The 25,808-nt window shown below is 36.3% G+C and overlaps 1 protein-coding gene across 19 annotated transcripts in view; it reads right to left on the minus strand.

Moving 5' to 3' along the window:
• Positions 1–5,045: 5,045 nt before the first annotated feature.
• LOC111568381 (disks large homolog 1) overlaps positions 5,046–25,808 on the minus strand; it is a 165,380-nt gene continuing 144,617 nt past the window's right edge. For 11 of the 19 annotated variants that reach the window (XM_023270018.3, XM_023270010.3, XM_035948029.2 and 8 more), the window contains 13 exons: positions 25,502–25,658; positions 24,645–24,747; positions 23,626–23,740; positions 22,645–22,821; positions 21,093–21,159; positions 15,529–15,628; positions 13,133–13,174; positions 11,624–11,674; positions 11,241–11,342; positions 10,988–11,160; positions 9,288–9,397; positions 9,119–9,210; positions 5,046–7,401 (listed from right to left, as the gene is read on the minus strand). In XM_023270018.3, coding sequence (XP_023125786.1) covers positions 7,295–7,401; positions 9,119–9,210; positions 9,288–9,397; positions 10,988–11,160; positions 11,241–11,342; positions 11,624–11,674; positions 13,133–13,174; positions 15,529–15,628; positions 21,093–21,159; positions 22,645–22,821; positions 23,626–23,740; positions 24,645–24,747; positions 25,502–25,658 — 1,396 coding nt within the window. In that variant the 3' untranslated portion in view covers positions 5,046–7,294. Of the gene's footprint in view, positions 7,402–9,118; positions 9,211–9,287; positions 9,398–10,987; positions 11,161–11,240; positions 11,343–11,623; positions 11,675–13,132; positions 13,175–14,704; positions 14,739–15,528; positions 15,629–21,092; positions 21,160–22,644; positions 22,822–23,625; positions 23,741–24,644; positions 24,748–25,501; positions 25,659–25,808 lie in introns of all 19 variants that reach the window. The other 8 variants (XM_023270021.3, XM_023270014.3, XM_035948025.2 and 5 more) reach the window with 3 other exon arrangements.

Below are 25,808 nucleotides of genomic sequence, written 5' to 3' on the forward strand. Positions count from 1 at the left end.
GCGATTTTTCAAACATGTTGTAAAAACATGCCATATGATGAAATCATGTAAAGGAGGCCATGAAAAACACTCCAGAAAGGTTTTCTTTGAAAAAAAAAAACATCATGAATTTTGGCGCAAAAAAAAAGCCTTACTATACTATGTCGAAAAAAAATGCGATTTTTCAAACATGTTGTAAAAACGTGCCATATGATGAAATCATGTAAAGGAGGCCGTGAAAAACACTCCAGAAAGGTTTTCTTTGAAAAAAAAAAATCATGAATTTTGGCGCAAAAAAAAAACACCTTACTATACTATGTCGAAAAAAATGCGATTTTTCAAACATGTTGTAAAAACATGCCATATGATGAAATCATGTAAAGGAGGCCATGAAAAACACTCCAGAAAGGTTTTCTTTGAAAAAAAAATCATCATGAATTTTGGCGCAAAAAAACGCCTTACTATACTATGTCGAGAAAAAAGGCGATTTTTCACACGTCGTAAAAACATGCCATATGATGAAATAATGTAAAGGAGGCCGTGAAAAACACTCCAGAAAGGTTTTCTTTGAAAAAAAATCATGAACTTTGGCGCAAAAAAACGCCTTACTATACTATGTCGAAAAAAAATGCCATTTTTCAAACATGTCACAAAAACATGCCATATGATAAAATCATGTAAAGGAGGCCTTGAAAAACACTCCAGAAAGGTTTTCTTTGAAAAAAAAAACATCATGAATTTTGGCGCAAAAAAAACCGCCTTACTATACTATGTCGAAAAAAACGGCGATTTTTCAAACATGTTGTAAAAACATGCCATATGATGAAATCATGTAAAGGAGGGTGTGAAAAACACTCCAGAAAGGTTTTCTTTGAAAAAAAAATCATCATGAATTTTGGCGCAAAAAAACGCCTTACTATACTATGTCGAAACAAAAGACGATTTTTCAAAAATGTCACAAAAACATGCCATATGATGAAATCATGTAAAGGAGGCCGTGAAAAACACTCCAGAAAGGTTTTCTTTGAAAAAAAATCATGAACTTTGGCGCAAAAAAACGCCTTACTATACTATGTCGAAAAAAAATGCGATTTTTCAAACATGTTGTAAAAACCTGCCATATGATGAAATAATGTAAAGGAGGCCGTGAAAAACACTCCAGAAAGGTTTTCTTTGAAAAAAAAAAACATCATGAATTTTGGCGCAAAAAAAAAGCCTTACTATACTATGTCGAAAAAAAATGCGATTTTTCAAACATGTTGTAAAAACGTGCTATATGATGAAATCATGTAAAGGAGGCCGTGAAAAACACTCCAGAAAGGTTTTCTTTGACAAAAAAAACATCATGAATTTTGGCGCAAAAAAAACGCCTTACTATAGTATGTCGAAAAAAACGGCGATTTTTCAAACATGTTGTAAAAACGTGCCATATGATGAAATCATGTAAAGGAGGCCGTGAAAAACACTCCAGAAAGGTTTTCTTTGAAAAAAAAATCATCATGAATTTTGGCGCAGAAAAATGCCTTACTATACTATGTCGAAAAAAAAGGCGATTTTTCAAACATGTTGTAAAAACATGCCATATGATGAAATAATGTAAAGGAGGCCGTGAAAAACACTCCAGAAAGGTTTTCTTTGAAAAAAAAAAACATCATGAATTTTGGCGCAAAAAAAAAGCCTTACTATACTATGTCGAAAAAAAATGCGATTTTTCAGACATGTTGTAAAAACGTGCCATATGATGAAATCATGTAAAGGAGGCCGTGAAAAACACTCCAGAAAGGTTTTCTTTGAAAAAAAAAACATCATGAATTTTGGCGCAAAAAAAAAACACCTTACTATACTATGTCGAAAAAAATGCGATTTTTCAAACATGTTGTAAAAACATGCCATATGATGAAATCATGTAAAGGAGGCCATGAAAAACACTCCAGAAAGGTTTTCTTTGAAAAAAAAATCATCATGAATTTTGGCGCAAAAAAACGCCTTACTATACTATGTCGAGAAAAAAAGGCGATTTTTCAACATGTCGTAAAAACATGCCATATGATGAAATAATGTAAAGGAGGCCGTGAAAAACACTCCAGAAAGGTTTTCTTTGAAAAAAAAATCATGAATTTTGGCGCAAAAAAACGCCTTACTATACTATGTCGAAAAAAAATTCAATTTTTCAAACATGTCACAAAAACATGCCATATGATGAAATCATGTAAAGGAGGCCGTGAAAAACACTCCAGAAAGGTTTTCTTTGAAAAAAAAATCATCATGAATTTTGGCGCAAAAAAATGCCTTACTATACTATGTCGAAAAAAAATGCAATTTTTCAAACATGTTGTAAAAACGTGCCATATGATGAAATAATGTAAAGGAGGCCGTGAAAAACACTCCAGAAAGGTTTTCTTTGAAAAAAAAATCATCATGAATTTTGGCGCAAAAAAAACGCCTTACTATACTATGTCGAAAAAAAAGACGATTTTTCAAACATGTCACAAAAACATGCCATATGATGAAATCATGTAAAGGAGGCCGTGAAAAACACTCCAGAAAGGTTTTCTTTGAAAAAAAAATCATCATGAATTTTGGCGCAAAAAAAACGCCTTACTATACTATGTCGAAAAAAAAGGCGATTTTTCAAACATGTTGTAAAAACGTGCCATATGATGAAATAATGTAAAGGAGGCCGTGAAAAACACTGCAGAAAGGTTTTTCATGGAGTGTTTTTCACGGCCTCCTTTACATGATTTCATCATATGGCACGTTTTTACATGTTTGAAAAATCGCATTTTTTTTTCGACATAGTATAGTAAGGCGTTTTTTTGCGCCAAAATTCATGATGTTTTTTTTTCAAAGAAAACCTTTCTGGAGTGTTTTTCATGGCCTTCTTTACATGATTTCATCATATGGCATGTTTTTGTCACGTTTGAAAAATCACATTTTTTTTCGACATAGTATTGTAATGTTATTAATAAACGTCGTAGTATAGTGTCAGTAAAAACAAAAAAAACGCCGTAGTATAGTATGTTGATATTAGACGTCATATTATAGTATGTAGCTATTAAAAGTCATAGTATAGTATGTCGATAATAAACATATCAGTATCGTGTGTCGATAAATGTCATAGTATAGTATGTCGATAATAGACGTCATATTATATCTATCCATCCATTATCTTGTCGTCGTCGGCATCCTTCCGTCTTCAAGAGACGATGGAGTCGTTCCAATAAGTATCGGTTTATCTGCACTTGCGTGAGTGGCTGTAGAGACCCACTCGTGAGTGGCAGTCCCGGTGGCACTTGGCACAGACAAAGGATGTTGCTTCCTGATCATCCATTATCTATACACCACTTAATCCTCATTAGGGTCGCGGGGGGGCTGGAGCCTATCCCAGCTGACTCGGGCGAAGTCAGGGGACACCCTAGACAGGTCGCCAGTCTGTCGCAGGGCTACATACAGAGACAAACAATCACTCTCACATTCACACCTACGGGCAATTTAGAATGATCAACTAACCTCAGCATATTTTTGGACTGTGGGAGGAAGCTGGAGTACCCGGAGAAAACCCAAGCATGCACAGGGAGAACATGCAAACTCCATGCAGAAAGATCCCGGGAAAGCCGGGACGCGAACCAGGGATCTTCTCGATGCAAGGCAAAAGTGCTAACCACTACATCACTGTGCAGCCCCGTCATAGTATAGTATGTAGCTATTAAAAGTCATAGTATAGTATGTCGAGAATAGATGTCATAGTATAGTATGTCGATAATAAACCTCATAGTATACTGTCAATAATAAACGTCATAGAATAGTATGTCGATAACAAACGTCATAGTATACCATGTCGATAATAAACGTCATAGAATAGCATGTCACAAATAAATGTCATAGTATAGTTTGTTACTAAAAAACGTCATAGTATAGCATGTTACTAATAAACGTAACAGTATAGTATGTTATTAATAAACGTCGTAGTATAGTGTGTCGATAATAAACGTCATAGTATAGTATGTCGATAATAAACGTCATAGTATGGTCTGTCAGTAAAAAAACGTAGTATGTCGACAATAAACATCATAGTATAGTATGTAGCTAATAATCGTCATAGTATGTCACTAATAAACGTCATAGTATAGAATGTTCCTCATAAACATCATAGTGTCGTATGTAAAAAAACATGTCATAGTATAGTATGTCGATAAAAACATAATATAGTATGTAGCTAATAAACGTCAGAGTATAGTATGTCCATAAAAGAAAACATCATAGCATAGTATGTCGATAATAAACGGCATAGTATAGTATGTCACTAATAAACATCGTAGTATAATCTGTAAGTAAAAAAAGTCATAGTATAGTATGTAGCAAATAAACGTCATAGTATAGTATGTCAATAATAAATGTCATAGTATAGTATGTCGCTAATAAACGTCATAGTATAGTACGTCACTAATAAACATCATAGTATGTCAATAATAAACGTCATAGTATGTTACTAAAAAATGTCATAGTACAGTATTTCACTAATAAACATCATAAAATACTACTTTTAATGACACTATAGTACAATGTTTTTTATGACATACTATGACGTTTTTAATGACATAAGACAATTTTAACAACATACAATTCGGTGACGTTTTCATCGACACACCGCATTATGACAGTTTTCAGTGTCCACTATCCTGGTCCAGACACAACAAAACGGGCCCAGACCATGATGCGACCACCACCGTGCTTCAGAATTGGAATCAGGTTCTTCAACTAGAATGCAAAGAGATTTCTGCTTATTAAAAACAATAAAGTTCTAGTTGGATCTCGACTCTCCATAAAAGTTTCCAAAGAGGAAAATAAAACAAAGTGGACAAATAAAATAAATGCAGCATGGCTCAGAAAGTGAACAGAGGAGCAGGTTGTTGGAGATACTGTACATTCAGCATGGAGAAACATAGGTGTTGATTACAGGTTTATACGTATTTCTGGTGAAATAAATAAAATATTCTTGGAAGTAAAGAGGACACTCAAACTGCTGGTAGTTTAAAGGGTTGATGATTAAAGAGTCGAGCACCACGTCTTGTTTTCTTGTTAAGATTTTATTATGCTTAAAAAAGAAAATTAAAAGACAGAGGAGGTGGTGATCAAAGAAAAAGAAAAAAATATATATTCATATTCAAATATCTTTATACTTTTCTATTCATATATGATTAACAATGCAAAGAAAATAATTCCCGTAGTAGTAGTGCTTAAGTAAAGTTCAATATAGACTTTATTATAACAAAATAGGCAGTTTACCGAGGGTTAAATATCTGTCAAAATCTCATTGTACAATAATCATCTGCGAGTTCCGGACACACCTGTGGACACCTGGAGGTGGCAGCTCGTCTCCAGGTTCAGCGAATCACATGATCGACATCGTTTCGTGGTAAGACACTGACGACGCTGGTGGATGTCGCCGAGACGACTGGCGGGGTTCGAACTCGTGTCACGGAGGGTGCCGATTTGTTAAAAAAAAAAAAAAAAAAAAAATATTTTAACCTTCAGTCGACCTGTTTTCCCTGTTAAAACCTGCTCATTTTCTTAAACTGATGAAATAATCGTGACTTTACATCCCATAATTACTACATTTTTTGCAGCTGAGAATATTTTTGTAAATCAGATACATTTTTTTGGGGTAAATTTATTCTTCTGCTGAGAGTTCTACTTTTCTCTTAATTTTCTAGTAATTATAAAATATTTTTCTACTATTTTTCAAATAAATTTTTTAATAATCTGAAGATAGTCTGTCGTGGTTTTACGATAATTCACTTATAATAAAATATTTTTCTTGTAACAAAATAATTCCCGTGAAGTTTTCTTCAAATTATATATTTTTTGTGACTCAAACTGTCAGAATATTTTAATGTAATTATGAAAAACTTTCCTGCAGTGAGACAACTTGTGATCAAAGTTTTCTAATTTTCTTGCTGTTTCTTTTTGGAAAATTAAGTTTCAAGATTCCGAATAAATCAGATTTTGATTCAGTTTTTTTAGTGAATCTGAATATTTTCTTGTAATTATGGGAAAGTTCTCGCATCTTAAAAATAGGCTTCAAAAATCATGACGTAAGTCTCCTGTGGTTATAAAATAATTACTTTTAATAAAATAATTCTCTTGTAAAAAATAACTCATGAGATGATGATGTTTACTGTAGATTCTATATTTTTGTGAATTAATCTGTCAGAATATTTGTGTAATGTCATTTACTGTGTTTTCTTGAACTAGTTATCTGGTAACAAAATAATTTACAGATATTGAGATGAGTTTTGTTGCAATTATAAGATAACATTTTTGTAAAATATTTTTTTTCTTGTAAACATGAGATGCCGTTTCTCTTCCTTTGGTGACTACACTTTTCTAAAAATAATTTTTCATTTTTTTTCTCAACATAAAGTGAAAAACAGGCAATATAGTCTTTGCACAGTCAGATTTTTCCAGTAGTTTTAAAGAAAATAAAGTTTTTAGGGTCAGTTTGTTAGAAATAAGTTAAAAAATGAAGGCAAATAATTAATGCTGCAACATATTTGATTCTCTTTCATTGATTATTAATAGGAGCTAAATGTGTAAAATAAAATCACAAAATTAGAATTCATTAATTGAAAGCGGCAGTTTTTACTTATCCGTCTTTTTCATTTTTAATGATTTCGTCTCAACAATCTGATTTTGTGTCATTAAATAAAACATCTCTTACAGCAGATACACCGAGCGGCGCCCTCTAGAGGCCGAGCAGGAACCTGCAGCGCCCCGACGAACATCCAGCAGCAGTGAGGAGCAAAAAAATAAAATCAAACTAAACATGAATCAAGTAGAAAACAAAAAGAGAAAAATGGTGAAATGCGCAGAACAGAAGAAAACAACTGTGACATCTGAGGTGAAGGGGCTGATGGGAAATAAACGGGGATTAAACTGACATGCTGTTAAAGCTCAAACGTGCAAAGTTTTGCTTTTTGTGTCTCCGTTTCCTCCGAACCGACAGACGCTGCCTGAGGCTGAAACTCCGTCCGTCTGCCGACCTTACAAGACGAAAAAAAGGGAAGAAAACCCACAAAAAAAACAAAAACCCAAAAAACAAAAGATAAAATCTGCTTCGTACGTTCCTTCTCAAGTTCTCCTCCCTTAAACATTAAGGAGCTGTTGTACCGTGTCGAACCTCCCATGTGCTTTAAACCCGTCGACGAGTCTGAATCAAAGAAAAACTGACGATCTGTCAGCTGATCGTGGGAGTGAAGGGAGGCAGGGGGAGGCGGCTCGACTCAAACAAAGAGGACGAAGGACGAGCCGAGCTTCATAACTTCTCCTTGGACTGAACCCAGATGAACGGACCAGACTGCTCCTCGATGATCTGCTTCACCTGATCGTAGATTTCCTCCAGAATGTCGCCCTGAACGATGGCTACAGACAGACACAAAAAAAAACGAATGAACCAAACCAATCCACAAAGAACCAGAAATGCTGACACACTGGGACGTAGAAAACCTTTCATACATAGTTTGGAAGTACAGAGATTGAAACTTCAGCTTGATTAAACATTTGTTTGGAAACCATTAACCGCTACTCAAGTCTCGGTCATGGTGCCCCGTTGTAGCTAAACAAAGACTAAAAACCACCTCATCGTCTACAGTAATCAAAATTCAAACACAACTGAATGAATCCACAAACAAAAACCAAGTCAGAAACGTCGACTCCAGTTTATTTATTGAGCTGCTCGTTAGAAAACAGGAAGCAGCAAAAAAAAAATTGTTTCCTGAACTCTAATCGTCGTCTTCTTTAAAACCACATTTAGAACAACGGAATGTAATCAGATGGACCTAACAAACGATTCTGCACATTTTTATTTCTAAGAACAATTTACATTTTACACTTTATTCTAATACTTTTTCTACTTATGTTTACACCTTTAGGGCGTATTTTTTCATGTTTATCTGAATGATTGAGGTACTTTTACTTTTTTTACTTTTACTTTACTTTAGGTGCTTTTTGACATCCTACATTTTACACACTGTGTATTAAGACGCAGGAAACTTTTCCGTAACATACTACATAGTCTGGAAGTACAGATATTGGAACTTCGACTTAATTAAATACCGTCTGGAAACCAGTAACCACTATACAAGTCTCTGTCATGGTGCCCCGTTGTAGCTAAACAACGACACAAACAATATAAAACACTTCTCCGTCCACATCAAGCAAAATTCAAACACAACGGAAACAAAAAACAACAAAACTGCTCTTTGATTTAACTTGTACGTAAACATTCCCATGATTCTTTGCGCTGCCATCGTGGATCTGCCCATTGTTTGAGCTTTTGCCTCATCAGGTTAAAATCATGTTAAACGCAGCAAACGAGCTGCAGTCTTTAGCTTCATTAAACAGAAAGAGGCTTCATCCGGTGGAACAACCAGGTACTACAGCTGCTCTACGATACTTTTATCTGACATTCAGTGCATGTTCGCTGTCTGCTGCCTTATTGGTTAATGGATTTTTCACTTGTTAATCACTTTAAAGTTAATCATTATCATCCCTGACACCTGCTAAACATGCTAAGCTAACATGTTCAAATGCTAACCCAGACTGGGAGCTGAGTCTTGCTCATGTCACCACCAGAAAAATATCTGAAATGTTTCTGTTTTAATTTTACAGTTCCTTGGATTTGATGCACTTGCTGGTAATTCATTGAAAAATAAGTAACTAAATAAAATGAACCTTTTTTGTCCATCTTTAAAACTTTTCCACGTGTTACTGTTACACTCCAAAACAGTGAACTCAACTTCCTCGTGTGTGAAAACCCACCTGGCGATGTGAAAAGATTAGTAACGTTTCAGGTTATTTACTGAGGAGGATTAAAGTCCATCTGCAACTTTAAGTGAAAACATCAGTTTTTCTGTTTGGTTTATAATTCAGTCATTTGGTCGTTCTTTATTTAACTTCATTCTCAACATCCAATGAATTAAAAACTGCTTAATGTGGAGAAACTTCACTGGATTTCAATCATTTGAACTATTTATTGATTGAAAGTTGTTGAAATTTGCCCTGAAACTCCTGATAAAAGGAAACGTGTTTACTGGATCTACCACAACCAACAGAATCTACCAGGACCAACAGGACCGACCTGTGAAGTGTTCGGTGAACTCCTGCTCCAGCTTGGTCGCTCGGTCGAAGGTTTTCCTTCCCTGCTCCTCCGTCAGACGTTTGTTCATCTCCCTGCAGGAGGAAAAACATCAGTTTTTACGCCTCAAAGCTCCAGTTTCAGGTCAGAAAAAGTCAGAGCAGCGACTCACATGATGTTCTCCACAGATTTGGGTTTGATGAAGATGGCGATGGGATGGAGCAGAGCCAGCTGGAGCCTCTTGATGGCGTTTCCTGATACGTCCAGGATGCAGTGTTTCCCCTGAACACCACCGAAGAACAGAAGCAGCAAAAGTTCAGCAACCATTTAGCAACCATTTATCAATTTATCAATCATTTATCAACTGTCTGTCAATCATCTACCAAACCATCTATCAACCGTTTATCATCTATGTCTGAGAAAACTAAAGTTCTAATTAATTCCTAAAGAAAAGCTTTACAGTAAAACACTGAAGCTCTGAGATGCTACGATACCGTTTGTGTGAATTTCAGACCTTTTAAAACCACAAAAAACTCTGAAATCTGAGACCTTTTCAATTCATTTTGGTGAAATTTAAGACTTTTAAAGACCACTTTAGGGAGATTTAGGACTTCTAGAGTCCACTGAAGAAATTTAAGGCAATTTAACAACTTTGACAAAAACTGAGACCTTTAATTCCACTTGGTGAATTTTAAAACTCCTTAAGATGCCTTTTGTGAGATTTAGAGAATAGTTTGATGAAATTTGAACTTTTAAAACCACTTTGACGAAAAAAAAAGAGGACTTTTTAAGACCACATAAGTGAGATTTCAGAATTTTTAAATCTACTTAAATCTACAACATTTTAAGTTCAGTCTGATGAAATCTAAGTTAATAAAGTTTAGGACCATTTTAAGAGGATTTAACATCTTCAAAGTCAACTTTGATGGAATTTAAGACCATTTCAGTCCACTCTGAACACAAATAAGTGTTTAAGACTTTTTAGAGAACTTTGATGAAATTTCCAACATTTAAATCCCACCTAAAAAGAATTTCAAAACTTTTTACGATCCCTCTGATGGAATTTCAACTTTTTAAATCCATTTTGGTGAAATTTCTGATTTTTAAGACCATTTTAATGCAGTTTAGGTCCACTTTGATGAAATTTAAGATGATTTAAGACACCTTTGATGGTATTTAAGACTTTTTAAGTCCACTTTGATGAAAATTGAGATCTTTAATTTGATGAAATTTAAAACTCTTTAAGACGCCTTTGGTGAGATTTCAGACTTTTTAGATCTACTTTAATCAAATCTACAGCATTTTAAAATCACTCTGATGAATTGTAAGACTTTTAAAGACCATTTTAATAAAGTTTAGGACCATTTTAAGAGGATTTAACATCTTTAAAGTCAACTTTGATTAACTTTTAGGACCACTTAAGTCCACTTTGAATACATATAAACGTTTCATTTAAGACTTTTTAGACAACTGTGGTGAAATTTCCAACATTTATAGCCTATTTTGAAGAATTTCAAGATTTCTAAGGAATTCTTTGATGAAATTTAAACTTAAGTCCATTTTATTGGAATTTAGGATCTTCTGAATTCACTTCGACAACTTGTAAAAGATTTTAAGTTCATTTTAATAAAACTTGAGACTTTTAAAGTCTACCTCGATGAAATTTAAGATTTTTTAAGAGCACTTTGATGAAGTTTAGGACTTCTTAAGACCATTTAAATGAAATTTCAGACTTTTTGATGAAATCTAAGACCTTCAAGCCCACTTTGATGAAATTTACAACATTTTAAGTGCATTCTGATGAAATCTGAGACTTTGAAGAGTTTCCAGCCTTCCAGACTGGTCTACCCTGCAGGTCTCTGGTTCCGGTACCTTCTCAGCCACCTCTCGGACCGACTGGACGCTGGTTCCGTACAGGTGGTTGTTGTATTGACCCGCCTCGATGAACTTGTGGTCCTGGATGTCTTTTTCCATCTGCTCTCTGGAGACCACAAAGTGATAATCTCTGCCGTCCACCTCGTAGTCGCGCTTCGGTCGGGTCGTATCTGAGAGAAGAAACCAGGAGATCTAAGAAGAAGAACGTCCTGAAGACACAACCAAACCGACCAACGTTTGACGGACTTACGAGGGACGCAGGATCCGAACTTGTCGGGGAACTCGGAGATCAGGTCGTCGTTGATTCGATCCTTCATGGGGCCGAGGATGATGACGGGACGAGTGTAGTTCACTGTCGGAGAAACATCAGAACTTAACATCCACACAAAACCTGGTTCACTTCTTCTGTTACTAAAACCTCTAGAATGTCTCCAGTCCAACCACCTTGGTGTCTGGTTGGGTTTTAGTTTCATACTGACACACTTCAGCAAGTTACATCTGAATATGTATCTTTATAATGCAGTAAATGTTGTGAAACTAAAGCTTAAAGCCATCAGTTTGGTTCCTTTCACAAACTTTTCCAGGACACGAGTTCTACAGAAACTCTCTTTAATTCTAAAGATTCTTTCTCACCTTCCTGCTGGACGACGGGTTCGTAGGACAGAACGTATTCCTCCTGTCCACCTGAAAAAACAAAACAAGACTCAGATTTACAGTCGGCCGTGAAAACCAGAGTTTAACTGAAGCAGGATGAAGGCCAGGAGGAGGAAGAGGAGGGATGAGATAAGAGATTCATGTTTTTAGCCGACGGTTTACTGAGATTCCTGAAAGATTTAGTGAGTTTCACATGCAGGAAACTAAATATTCACGAATTAAATCTGGATTTTAGTAAATCTGCAGTGACTTTCTTCATGAATCAGGAGAGTTGAACGACTTTTTACAGTCAAAAAGGTGATATCATTCCTGTTAGAGGATATTTGAAGACTGGAAATGACTTGAAATGCTGCTAAATGACTTCAATGTTACCAAAATGACTCAAAAATGATCCAAAATGACTTGAAACTTCGTCAAAATGTCAAAAAACTTGTCCAAAATGAACCAAAACATTTTAAAAAAGACTCAAAATTAGTCAAAAAATGACTTGAAACTTCGTCAAAATGTCAAAAAACTTGTCCAAAATGAACCAAAACATTTTAAAAAAGACTCAAAATTAGTCAAAAAATGACTTGAAACTTCGTCAAAATGTCAAAACCGTGTCCAAGAACTTGCCCAGTGATTCAAACATGGCACAATTTATTCAAAATAACTCTAAAACTGTTCAAAATGACTCAAAATGCATTAATACGACTTAAAAATTGTTCAGAACGACTAGAAACTTGTCTAAAATTACTAAAAAAAATTCCACGTCAAGAAACTTGTCCAAAATGACTCAAATCTTATTCAAAATGATTCAAAACTTGTCTCGAGTGACTAAATTTTGTCCAAATTGCCTTGAAACTTGTTTAAAATGCTTCAAAAATGTGCGTAAAATGTCTCACAACTTGTCCAAAATTTAAAAATTGTCCAAAATGACTCAAAATTTGTTTAAAAGAAAGTGTTAAATGTGTTCAAAGTATCATCCAGAAAAACTGAAAGCGTTTTCAACATATCAATAATTTGTCCAATGTGATTAAAACTTGCCACAAAACAATATTTATGTTTTTCTAAATGGCTCATATTTTTTCAAAAATACTTATTTTGAGAGTGAAAAACATTTAGTAATTTTTTAATTTCACTTGTGAGGATGTTAATTCCTAAATTGATCTGAAATAAAAGACAAATATTCTACTTTGTAGCTTGTAAACTGTTTGGTCTTAGATTTTATTTGTGTTTTGTGCCGTTTGTTTCCTCAGATTTGAACTAAATGAGCTGAAAAAGTTGATAATCTGCAGAATAAACGTTAAATGCCAACTAAATGTTGAATCTTCATCTCACATCTCATACATTCGGGACTTTTAGTGTCTGCAGGTTTTCATGCTGCGTTCAGGAGCGTTAGCAGGAAGTTAACTGTGCGTGAGGTCATGCTGTTGTCGGCCAATCGGCAGCCTGTGCTCGTTATGACATCAGTTAGCTGTTAGCGGTTAGCATCGGAGTCACACTTACGGTAGCTACTCTCACTATCGCTGGCGTTAGATGTCACGTGTTCTGGAATCACAACAAACACAACACAGCCGGTCAGCGGACGGATTCCCAGGATGCTTTGCTCCAATCAGCAACAAAAGTCCCGTCTCCAACGAGTTTCACTGCAAACTTAACCTCAACTGCTAAATATTCACTTTAAATGTCTCTATTTCAGGTCTGCTCTGTGGAAACTGTCACCATTAGCTCCATGAAATCATGATGTGAATGTTTCACAACTTCACAGACCAAACAACTCACTTAATAGTTAAAAAACAAAACATGATTATTGAGATAAAAACGTCTTTTAAAAAACAACTCAAAGGAGAAGCCTGTGTTTTCATTAATGTGTCTCTAAGCCATGTAGTCGTGTTAACTTTGTTCAATATAACAGAAAAAAAAAAGTCCAGAAGCACTCCAATATCAGAGAAATAGAATATTGGAACATAAGAATTGTTCAAAATGACAATAATTTGTCCACAAATGGCTGAGAAATGGTTAAAAATACCTTAAAAATGTGACTAAAATGTCTCAAAACTCATCTAAAATGACAAACACGTGTTCAAAATTACTTAGACTTGTTCAAAATGCTTTAAAGAATTGTTCAAACTCGTCATAAAACCTGAGAGAAACTGAAACTAAACGCCATCGGATCCTCAGAGATTCTGTGAAGCAACGAGTTTGAGCTGAAAACAGCAGAAAAAAATGTAAAAACAAACACAGAAATGAGAATGAAAACTGAAGAAGTCCATCTGAAGAGGAGGAAGAGGAGGAGGAGGAAGGTCTGAGTTTCCACCAGAACCAACGTCGGCGTCAGGTTTTACCAATTAAATGACTTTACTTCGACTCCAGAAACAGGTTTGAAGTTTAAATTCTGTTTTTATGGTTTCTGGATGATAAATGATCTTGTTCAGAACTTTGAACAATAACAATGAATTTTAAAACCAATGAAGCAGAACAATAACGTTCACTGTAAGAGCTGAATTTTAACAGCTTAGTTTAAAAAATAAAGCATTTTGCAGCTGAATATTTTTGCGATTTTATTATTTTTACACGGATCGATTTTCTACCTCGTTTAGCTCCTTCTGTCAGCTTAAATTTAAAAAAAAATATGTAAAATAAATTTTGAGCCACACATGTACCACAACTAATCTCCTGCAAACATTTGACAACTAAAGGGTGAACTTTATGACATCTTTATCTAAAGACAGCTACGTTTAAACCAACTTGTCTTAGTTACAAAGGAAGAAGTGAACTAAAAAAAAGAGACATTAAGTAAATGAAATATAGTATTCTACTATCCAAGACAAAGGATCCTAGAGAAAACGAAAACAAAACAGTGTGAGTAAATGTATTGATACAGGTGTGTGAGTCTAAACATTTTGAAAGTTGTTTTTTAAACCTTTATCATGACTTAAAGTTGCCATCTTTCTTGTTTTCCTGTCAAATGTCAACAAGTTTTACTGGATACTTCTTGGTTCAAACTGTGACAGAGGTTACTGGTGGAGACCAGGAGGCTGATGGGAGTTTCTGAGGAGGGTTTGGAGGGAAACTTACTGTGGCCTTTGGACAGAACGTCGTCACTGTTTTCCTGCGATCAGCAGCCGAGTGAACAATGAAGAGAAACAACCACAGAAACACAAAGTTACTGAGTTACAGCGACGGACAGAGAGAGCAGAGGGAATGCTGCCGGAAGCAGGGCTGCAGGGCGGCCATGTTGGCTCTAAGGAGGGGCCGACAGGGCGGCCATGTTGGCTCTAAGGAGGGGCTGACAGGGCGGCCATGTTGATTCTAAGGAGGGGCTGAAAGGGAAGCCATGTTGGCTTGAGAAGGACTCAACAAGGAGGCCATGTTGGCTCCACCTTTGAGCCAACATGGCCGCCCTACCAGCTCCTCCTTTGAGCCAACATGGCCACCATCTTAGCTTAACAAGGGGCCAACAGACCGGTCGTGTTAGCTCGAAAAGGAGCCAACAGGGCGGCCATGTTGGCTCTAAGTAGGAGTCGGCAGAGTGGCCATGTTGGCTCAAAAAGTAGCCATCAGGGTGGCCATGTTGGCTCAAGAAGGACTCAACAAGGCGGCCATGTTGGTTCCTCCTTAGAGCTAACATGGTGGCCATATTAGCTTAAGGAGGAGCCAACGTTGCGGCCATGTTGGCTCTAAGGAGAAGCCAGTTTCACGAGTCAGACTTCCTTCACTGCTTTGACTCTTTCACAGTTTTTAACCCAATCACTGGTGAAACTGATCGGCCTGGCCCTGTTCCCACAACAACCGGGGCGTTCGCAGCACGCCGCCGCCAGCTGATCTCTCTTCCTGCCGCCGGTCACATGACCCTCGGACAGACCGCCCCCCCCCCCCCACTCTGTCGCGCTGGTACTTACGGTCGACGTCGCTGGTCTCCTGCTCACTCGCCTCTTTGCTCTTGTAGAACGGAAACTTTCGGGAAAAGAGGTTCTTTTTACGTTTGTCATTGAGAGACTGCTGAGGAAGAGGAGGAAGAGGAGGAGCAGGGGTGATGGAATAAAACAAAAAAAGAGGAGGAAGAAGGGAGATGAAGGGGTCTGATGACGCTTCGGACAGAATAAGAAGCTTCCTGTCTGAGTCTGGGGCTGATTTAGTGACAAACCTGCTCTAAATTCTTCTTAAACCCTCTGAACTCCAACGATCTACCGTCGTTTTTTAGCTCCAGCCTCAGTATTAAATGCTTTTTTTAGCTTCCTTCATTCAGAGAACTCACAGATGAACTGCAGGCAGTTCTTACACTGCCTGCAGTTCATCTGTGAACTCTCTGAATTTTAGTTAAGTTACTGTTGGTCACTGCTGAATCACTATTAGCTTCACATCTGCACTAAAAAGCACCAAATATTTAGTTTTTTACATCATCTGGTCAAATTGTTTATTTTTAGTGATTTATTTATTTTTCAATAAAACAATTAGACTAAAATGTTTTGATGACATTTCGTGGCTCATGTCAAGCTAACTTTGATCAATATAAAAAAAATAAATAAAATTTTTGGAGGTAAAAATACCTCAAAAAATTGTTCAAAATGTCTCAAATATCGTCTAAAATGACTGAAACTTCTAAATGCTTCACAAACCTGTTCAAACTGGTCCAAAATGATTTAGAAAATGCTTAAAATAATTAAAATTTTGTTTAAAATACTTCTCCAAGTGATTTGAAATGTCACCAAAATGTCATTAGATTTATCGAAAATGACAAAAAAAACCTCTTAAGAACTCATTCAAAATGACTGAAAAAGTGTTTGGAACAACTGAAGTATTGCCTCTCTAAAAGTCTTTCAAACTTGGTACAAATGCCTAAAAACTAAGAAAAAAGAAAATTTGTACCAAATAAGTCAAAATGGGTCTGAAAGTACTTCAAAAATTGGTAGAAATGTCTCAAATATCATCTAAAATGAAAAACACAAGTTCAAAACTACTTGAAACTTCAAAATGCTTCATGAACCTGCTCAAGCTTGTCCAAAATGATTTACAAACTGCTAAAAAACAGCTCAAATTTTGTTTAAAATACTTTTACAAATTATTTATTATGTCACCAAAATGTCATTAGATTTGTCATCGAAAGAACAATTCAAGTCTGGTCCAGAATTACAAAATCTCTCTGAAAGTCTTTGAAATTTGGTACAAATGACTAAAAATGGCTCAAAATGACAAAATTGTCCAATATTGCTCATAAGAACTCAAAAATGGTCCAAAATGAAAACAAAACTTCTGTGAAATCAAGGAAAATGTGTCTAAAATTATAGAAACTTGTTCAAGATGCCTCAAAAATTGGTCAAAATGTCTCAAATATGATCTAAAATGAAAAACAAGAGTTCAAAGCTACTTGAAACGCATTCAAAAATTGATGTTTTTACAGTTTCTGGCTGTGATTTAGTGGTTAAAAGATAACGTCTTTTAAATGGCGAGCTGAGATAAAACTTTACTAAACTATAGCTAGAGGAAAAACTGGGTTTAATGAGAGAAAAAGACCTGAGGCTTCGACTAACAATCACACTTAACATCAGAAACGGAAACATTTCTAATTTTTTACAGAATCTGTTTAAAGTAAACTTCTATTTTTTGTGGAAGGTATAAAAGCAACATACAGAATAAAATATCCCAATTTTAAACTTAGATGTGGGACGCTTTGGAACGACCATCAGAAGGTCTAAAATATTAAAATTATTGAAAAAGTTGTTAAAGTTTGCTGCTAAACGTCGAGATATTTTGTCAGTAACTTGTTTTAGAGCACGTGGTAGATTCTGGGGTTCAGAGGGTTTAAGGACAAATTAGCAAAGACTTGAAGCAAATCCTGAGAGATCATTGTTGAATCCTCAGTTACAGACTTTAAATGTAGAAATGTTAAAGTTGTTACCAGAAATAAAGCTGATAGTGGAGTCGTTCTATTCCAGAGAATCTCTACAGGAACGTTAATAAACGCTGCAGGTCTTTATTTTTAACTCTGGTTTCAGAATCAAAACACTAAGTAACTGAATAAATAAACTGTTTTTACGTTTGTATCTCGACTGAACCACAGAATCAGACTCTGACTGTCTCCACCTGTAGACTGAACCTAGAGATGCTGTTTCAGACGCTGGTTTTTCCACAGTGACAGTGAAGGCAGCAGCAGGAAGTGAACATGCTGACGACATGCAGCGACGAAGCAGCGAGAAGCTGAGAGAAGCTGGAAACTCCCTGAACTCTGAGAGGTTCCTGAACGTTTCTTTCTTCTGTCGGGTTTTTACTCAGTCTGGGTTCATTTTCACTGAAATCTAAAGTCCTGAACCTCTAAAGAAACAGAAGAACCACGGAGAAGAACCCAGAACCGTCTCCTGTCCGTCTGTAAGAATGAATTAATTGCTTTATTAAGCCTGCTTATGTCTGATCATTAAACATCACATGAAACTTCCTCATGGCGCTGAACTGGACGCCTCCTCTGGTCTCTACAGGACTAAACAGGAAGAAGCTCCACCTGCTGGAACAACCAGGAACTACAGCTGAGCTATGATACATTTACTGAAGGTTAAAGTATTATTAACTGGTTTAAATTACTGAAGGCAATTAATCGATTAACAATTAATACCAAACAAATAACTGTTATTTTCACTGTAGAATAGTCTGTCGATTGTTTCCTCCACTAGTTGTCATCAAATGTCTTGTTTTTTCTTTTTTAAATTAAAAACATCACAAATTGATGAACTGATTATCACAGTTGACGTTTTCTCAGTATTTTTACTCTTCTGTCTAAATTCAGACTTTCTTTTTCTAAGAAGTCTGGATTTGAACAAAATAATTTTACTTTAAATGCAGATTTCTGAGATTAAAGTCAGATTGTTACTCTTTTTCTGAGAATTCTGAACTAATAAACTTTAGATTCCTGTGATTAAATTCAAACATTATTTTATCACAACTTTAACTCGCGATAAATAAAGTTATATTATTATAAGTAAACATAAACCAGAGGGTTCAGGTTTTATGGAGGAGGATCAGGACCGCTGTAAAATTTCTGACTTCTGTCCTTTTGTTCTGGTTTTAAACCAAATTTATGATCAAACTTGGAAAATTCTGAGTTATTTTTGAGGTTAAACTTCTATTTTCTCGTAATTTTGAATTTGTTAAACTTTAAACTCATGATTCTGACTTTAAATTCTGAGACAAAACTTTTAAAAAATCTGTCACTTTCTGGGATTAAACACAAAACTGACAACACTTCTTTTTCTTTTCTCGAAATTTGAGCCTACAGTCTGACTTTAAATGCAAAACTCCGACTTTTTTGTGTGACAATTCTGACTTTAGAAACTGAAATAATTGTAGAAATCAAACTTACACAAATCAGACACTTTCTGAGGTTGAACTCAGAATTCGGACTCCTATTTTCTCAAAAATCTGACTTAATTCTGACTTTAAATGCAGAATACTCAGTTTAAATCTGGAATTCGATTGGGATAATTGTAACTTTAAATGCAAAATTCTGAAATGAAACCTGAAATTCAGCAAATTTTTGGGATGGAACTCCGAATTCTGATTTTTTTTTCTCAGAATTCTGACGTTTATTCTAACTTTAAAAGCAGAATTCTTGGATTAAACCTGAAATTCTTACTTTTTTTCCCACATAATTCCATCTGTAAAGACTAATTCAACAGCTGATTAATTTGAAGTCCTGTTTTAAAATATTGATTATAGCAGCTTCAAATGGACTTCTCTGTTTAAAGCCAACAAAAAGCTGTTTGGGTGTGAACACCTTGAAGCCTGTATCTGAATAATTGGATTATGTTCATTTTGTCGTTTCTTATTATAGGATAGCGTTACTTTTAAACCAACAGTTCAGTCAGGAAGTATGTTTGTACCTTGCTGACATGTTTTGACGGCATCCGTCATCTTCTTCGGAGCGTCATCCGACGTGTGATGTCCTTTATTATCACGTGGCAAAGTAAAAATATACTTTCTTACTGAACTGTCTGTTTAAAAGTAACGTTATCCTAACCTGTATCTGAGGTGTTGATCAGCAGGTGTAGGGGGCGGGGCTTAGTGACATCATGCTGTTATCCAGCAGAGGGAGGGTGAGTGGTGAGGAAGAGGAGGATGAGGAGGAGGAAGGTTTTTTGTGAGCAGCAGACGTCAATGTCAAGCGTTTCTCTGAGGGTTTCATGCATGTTTTGGGGTTTTTGCTTCCGTCAGTGTTAGGCTGGGCTGGAGGCGTTGCCGTGGCGACGCGTGTTAAAGCGACACACGGTTTAGAGGAGCTGGGAGGAAAAAAACGCTCGACTTCAGCGACGACGACGACGACGACATGCTGTTAACGGGCAGCTGGTTTTAGTCGACGTTAGTAGGTGGAGATCAGGTGGCTGCGGCGCAAAACACACGTTTAATAACAATAAAACACTTTAAAAAAAGTTTAATAAGAATAAAACACACTTTAAAACACACGTTTAGAATAAAACACACTTTAAAACACACATTTAGAATAAAAACACAAAGAGAAACTACGACCTTTCAGTAAAATAATAACTGGACAGATTTCTTCAACCCTCTGGAGTTCATTCTGTTGTTATTAACACTTCAGACGTCTCAGTTTATTGATTTAATGAACTTTGGAACCACCAAGAGCTCAAAATACAAGACAAATTATCCATGACGCAAATAAAAATACAGTTTTAGTGCTTAAACACACAAACACAGCAGAAAATGTGATAATTAAAGCGGCTGACGAGAGGGATTTCATCACGTTTATGTGCTTTTTATGGTATTTTCCTATAACTATATTCAAATATTAACAATATAAAAACTACATAATTAACGTTATTATCAATAAAACACTGTGAGACTCCAGAGGGTTCAGATTCTATGGAAGAGGATTAGAACCAAAGTAAAATAAAAATTGAGGTTTGACCTTCGTTTGTCCAGAATAATGTTATTAAAGTCAGAATTATGACTTAAACGCAAAATTCTGAGTTGATTCAAGGATTAAACTCCAAATTCAGACTTTAAATGCAGAGTTTTGAGAGAAAAATCTGAGAAAATTCTAGGACTGAACTCTGAATTTTGACTTTTATCTCAAAATTTGGATTTGAAACTCAGAATTCGGACTTTAAATTCAGAAGTGTGAGTTTGAACTTGGAAAATACTGAGTAAATTCTGGTATTTAACTCAGAATTCTGACTTTTTTCTCTGAATTGTTTTAAATTTTGATTTTAAACTCAGAATTCTGACATTAAACGTAAAATATTCAGTAAATTTTTAGTTTATATTCTGAATTCTGACTTCTGTCCTCAAATTCTGACTTTGATTTAAAGTCAGACTTTTAAAAGTCAGAACTCAAACTGATCTTTACGCTGGTCCTCTTCCATCACATTTTGCTCCATCTACAATAATCAGTGTTATTTTCTGTACTTTTAGTTCCTCCTGGCAGTAAAATGCTGGTTTTGCTGAATTAAACACTCACCCCTCGCTCTCGAGACTTGGCGTTGAACTTCACCGTCTTTAATCTCGCTCTTTCCTTCTTCTCCACTCTGTAGAAAAAGAGAACGAAACGTCAAACTTCAGAAATCCTTCAGTCGATGAAGCTCTTTTTAAACAAACTGAAGCTGCTGTTTTAAAAGTCGAGCTTTAAACCGACATATCGGTCGATGTTTCCAATCTGTATGCAGTGGGGAAAACAAGTATTTAATACACCGCCGATTTCCCAAGTTTCCCCTCTTATAAAGAATGGAGAGGTCTGTAGATTTTATCGTAGGTAAACTTCAGCTGAGAGACAGAATCTAAACAAAACATCCTCAAAATCACACTGCATGATTTTTAAAGAATTAATTTCCATTTTATTGAATTAAATAAGCATTTGATCACCTTCCAACCAGCAGGAATTCTGGCTCCCACTGACCTGTTAGTTTGTCTCTAAGAAGTCCTCCTAGTCTCCAATCATTACCTGTCTGAACTGGTTACCTGGATAAAACAGACCTGTCCATCAGACTCCAACCTCTCCACCACCAAAGAGCTGTCTGAGGACACCAGGGACTAAATGGTGGATCTGCACCAGGCTGGGATGGACTGCAGGACAACAGGCAACTGTTGGTGCAATTATTAGAAAATGGAAGAAACTTAAGATGACCGTCAATAGAGGCCCCTTTGGTCTGGAGCTCCATGTAGGATCTGACCTCGTGGAGCATCAATGATCATGAGGAAGGTGAGGGATCAGCCCAGAACTACACAGGAGGACCTGGTCAATGACCTGAAGAGAGCTGGGACCACAGTCTGAAAGGTTACCATCAGTAACACACTACTCAGTCATGGATTAAAGGTCCCTCTACTCCAGCCAGAACATGTCCAGGACTGTCTGAAGGATGCCAACGACCATCTGGAAGATCCAGAGGCGGCATGGGAGAAGGTCATGTGGTCAAATGAGACCAAAAGAGAACTTTTTGGTAGGAAGAAGGATGATTCCAGGAACACCATCCCAACCGTGAAGCATGGAGGTGGAAACATCATGCTTTGGGGGTGCTTTTTGAGGGGAGGATGGATGGGACCATGATTCAACCTCCTGCCCTCAGGAAGAGCATTGAAGATGAGTCGTTACTGGTTCTTCTAGCATGACGAGGACCTGAAACACCCAGCCAGGGCAGCTGAGGAGTTTCTCCATGAGAAGCATTTCAAGGTCCTGGAGTGGTCTAGTCGGTCTCCAGACCTGAACCAAATAGAACATCTTTGGAGGGAGCTGAACTCCATGTTGCCCAGCGACAGCCCCGAAACCTGAAAGATCTGGAGAAGATCTGGATGGAGGAGTGGACCAACATCCCTGCTGCAGTTCAAACCTGGTCAAGAACTACAGGAAATGTCTGAGCTCTGTATTGAAACGAAGAATTCTGTACCAAATATTAAGTTCTATTATTCTATTGTATCAAATCCTTATTTTCCCACTGTAGATGTCAGTCCTTCGTAAACAGATCTATAGCATCCTTTAATATAGATTCTCCCACGCTGCAGCTCTGCGTTTGACTGACCGCCTCTTGCTGGGGATGACCCCGACCTCCTCCACCTCCCCCTGAGCCGTCAGCTGCCTGGCCTGCCACCACTCGTCGTCGGAGGCGTTCACCACGTGGAGGATGTCGCCGAACTTAAAGTTGAGGCCCTGACTGGGCAGACCGGAGTCTCTGGTCTTATCGTAGTCGAACAGAGCTCTGGAACACACACAGGAGAATTTAAACCATTAAAAAAGAAACACAAACATCATATCAGAGACGACAACATTCCAACACTGTTCTCTCGCCATGAGGAATAACAAGATAAAAAATATTTCATCAATCAGTAAAATTTTATGAATGATTTTAGTATATTCTGGTTTAATGAAACTATTTTTAAACAACATGGTGAATTTAAGTAATTTAACTAAATAGGCAGGTTGACTGATTAGAATGATCCTAATAACTAATTATGAGACACATCTTTAATTACATGCAGCTCAGGAAAATCATTTTCAAAATTATTTGTAATGAAAATTTATTTAAAAGAAAAACAAACAAAAAAAACCTCCAGCACCGACATCACCACTTTTTTGCTATTTTTTGAGAAAACAAGACCAAAACAACAACAGTTCTAAATCAACATATAATATAAAAATATTTTTTGATAAAACCATAACTTAATTCAACTCAATACAGTCTGATTAATTAAATTAATTATTTATTGTATTTTTTTGCTCTCTGAGATTTACAATATTTGCAAATCAATAGAAAGACAAGAGCATCCTGACTGAAACAGTTAAACACAGATAACAACAATTTAACTAAGGTTTAAACTTTTGAATTTTTTTCAATTTTTTGGGTGATACAAAAAAATAAACATAAAACCGTCCAGTTGGTTTAGTTCGGTGGTTGGTTTTTCTTTGGTTCTAATGTGAAACCTTCCACATAAAGCAGCTTTAATATAATTAATAAATATAAACAATAAATAAATAACCATAAACGAATCCTCCAGAGTCTCACCTGACGTACAGCGACCTTTTCTGACTCGTCCTCAGAGATCCAGATCCTGAACTGATGCTGCTGTTCATCATTTGTTCTCTCAGATCGTGAATCTTCGCCTCGAATCGACTGTATTCTGCAGCGACACAAAGATTCAACATCACAGAAAGATTTTAGAATATTATTAAAGTCTGAAGGAAAACAGAAAAACTGCAGTTTCATCTGTTTGTTTAGATTATATCTAAAGAATTCTCACTTTAAACTTTGGATTCTGACTTTTTCTGACTCATTTTACAAAAAAAAGGTTTCTTTTTTTACACAAGAGAAACTTCAAATGTCAACAGTTGCAGTTAGTTTCATAATAAATTAACTATTTTAGTGTTTTTTAACCAAAATTACAGAATCTTTGTCAAAACATCCTGATTCCTGTCTCTTCACAAGAGTATCTGACTGGTGTTTGTTTGTTTTTGTTGTTATTTTTAGAGGAAAAACCGAACAAAAAAGTTTTACATCAGAAAATCAAACACTTCGACACAAATAATTAAAGAATAATTTAAACTAATTAAAACGGTTCGTTTTTACCCAAGAGAAACTTCAAACGCTAACAGTAAAAGTTAGTTTCATAATCAATTAACTATTTCAGTAATTTCTTAATCAAAAACACAGAATCTGCCAAAATATTCTGATTGCAGCCTCGAAACTGAAAGAATCTGATATTTAAAAAAAAAAACTAAACTTTTCATTGTAAACAGAATATTATTATTTTTTGAAGTTGTGAAGTTTCAGGTTTAAACGTCAGTAAATTCTAAGTTCTCAAATCAACAACTTCTGATTTCAATCAAGGAAAATAAACGTCCAGAATCTGCAAAATTCTGAAAACCTCCAACTAGTTTCAGTTTCAGCAGAAATCTGCTTCAGTAATCGACAGTTTTCAGGTGAATCTGACTTAATCCTGTGTTCAGATGAATTAAACTAAATATTTAAGGTGACTTTCGACCCTCAAACACCAGTTTTTCCTCCTGATCTTCTGAACTTCTCACCCTCCGGCCTGTAGTGGGCGATGATGGTCACCGTCTGACCGGCGTTCTTCAGGGCGGCGGCCGCCTGTTCATGGGTGGCGTTACGAAGGTCGACTCCGTTTACCTGAAACAGAAACAAGAATCTGTCAGAAAACCTGAAGAACACAATCTGCTTAGTTTGTTTCCACCTTCTTGTTTCAGTTGTAAGTAAGTAAACTAGTAAACTGACAGAACATCTGAACAGATTTTATCCTCCACAGACTTCAAACTCATGTTTCTTGTTCTAAAAACAGGAAGAAGTTCTTCCTAAAGGTCGAATAAAGTTCTGTAAACATTTGAGAGAACACTGAAACGTTCTTCCATCGGCATCACGGTGGGAATGTTTTATAGATAAACGAGTCGAATCCAGAACCTCCTCAGAACATTAAACTACAGTTTCATAACAAATAAATTTTCTGACGCCTCGACGACACGTTAGATAAACGTTGTTGAACGTTGCTTTGAGAACATTCCTGTTGTTCTAATCTGTCCTGAAGATTTCTGAATGTCGACTCTTAGTTCAGTTTAACCTGAAAGGAACTTTATTGGAAACAATAAAGTCCAATAAAACTTTATTTAAACAGTAGATTAACACACTGTGGTGTCTGTTGGTTCAGGTTTATCTGTCTGTTTGTTTTGTTTGTCTGATTATGTTTACCTTTTTGTGTGTTTGTTTATCTGTCTGTGTTTGTGCATCTGTTTTTGTTTGTCTGTTTATCTGTTTCTATGTTTATGTGTCTGTATTTGTTTGTTTACCTGTTGGTGTGATTTTGTTTGTGTCTGTTTGTCCATTTGTTTGTCTGTTTGTGTTTGCCTCTTTGTGTTTGTGTTGTGCGTACCGACACCAGCCGGTCTCCCTTCCTCAGCTCTCCACAGAGGTCGGCCGGTCCTCCAGCGAGGATGAAGGAGATGAAGATTCCTTCTCCGTCTTCTCCGCCCACGATGTTGAAACCCAGTCCGGTCGCTCCTCGGTGCAGCACCACCTTACGGGGCTCCCTATTGGACCAACGCAGCCGTCAATCATCTAGGAGTCACATGTCCTCAGCTAGGAGTCATGTGACCTCAGCTAGGAGTCATGTGAAACTATGTTTTCAACACTAACTATTATTTACACCATTGATTCATTTATTTATTTCTGATTGATCT

Source organism: Amphiprion ocellaris, chromosome 10 (assembly GCF_022539595.1).
Source record: "Amphiprion ocellaris isolate individual 3 ecotype Okinawa chromosome 10, ASM2253959v1, whole genome shotgun sequence".
Classification (NCBI taxonomy): domain Eukaryota; kingdom Metazoa; phylum Chordata; class Actinopteri; family Pomacentridae; genus Amphiprion; species Amphiprion ocellaris.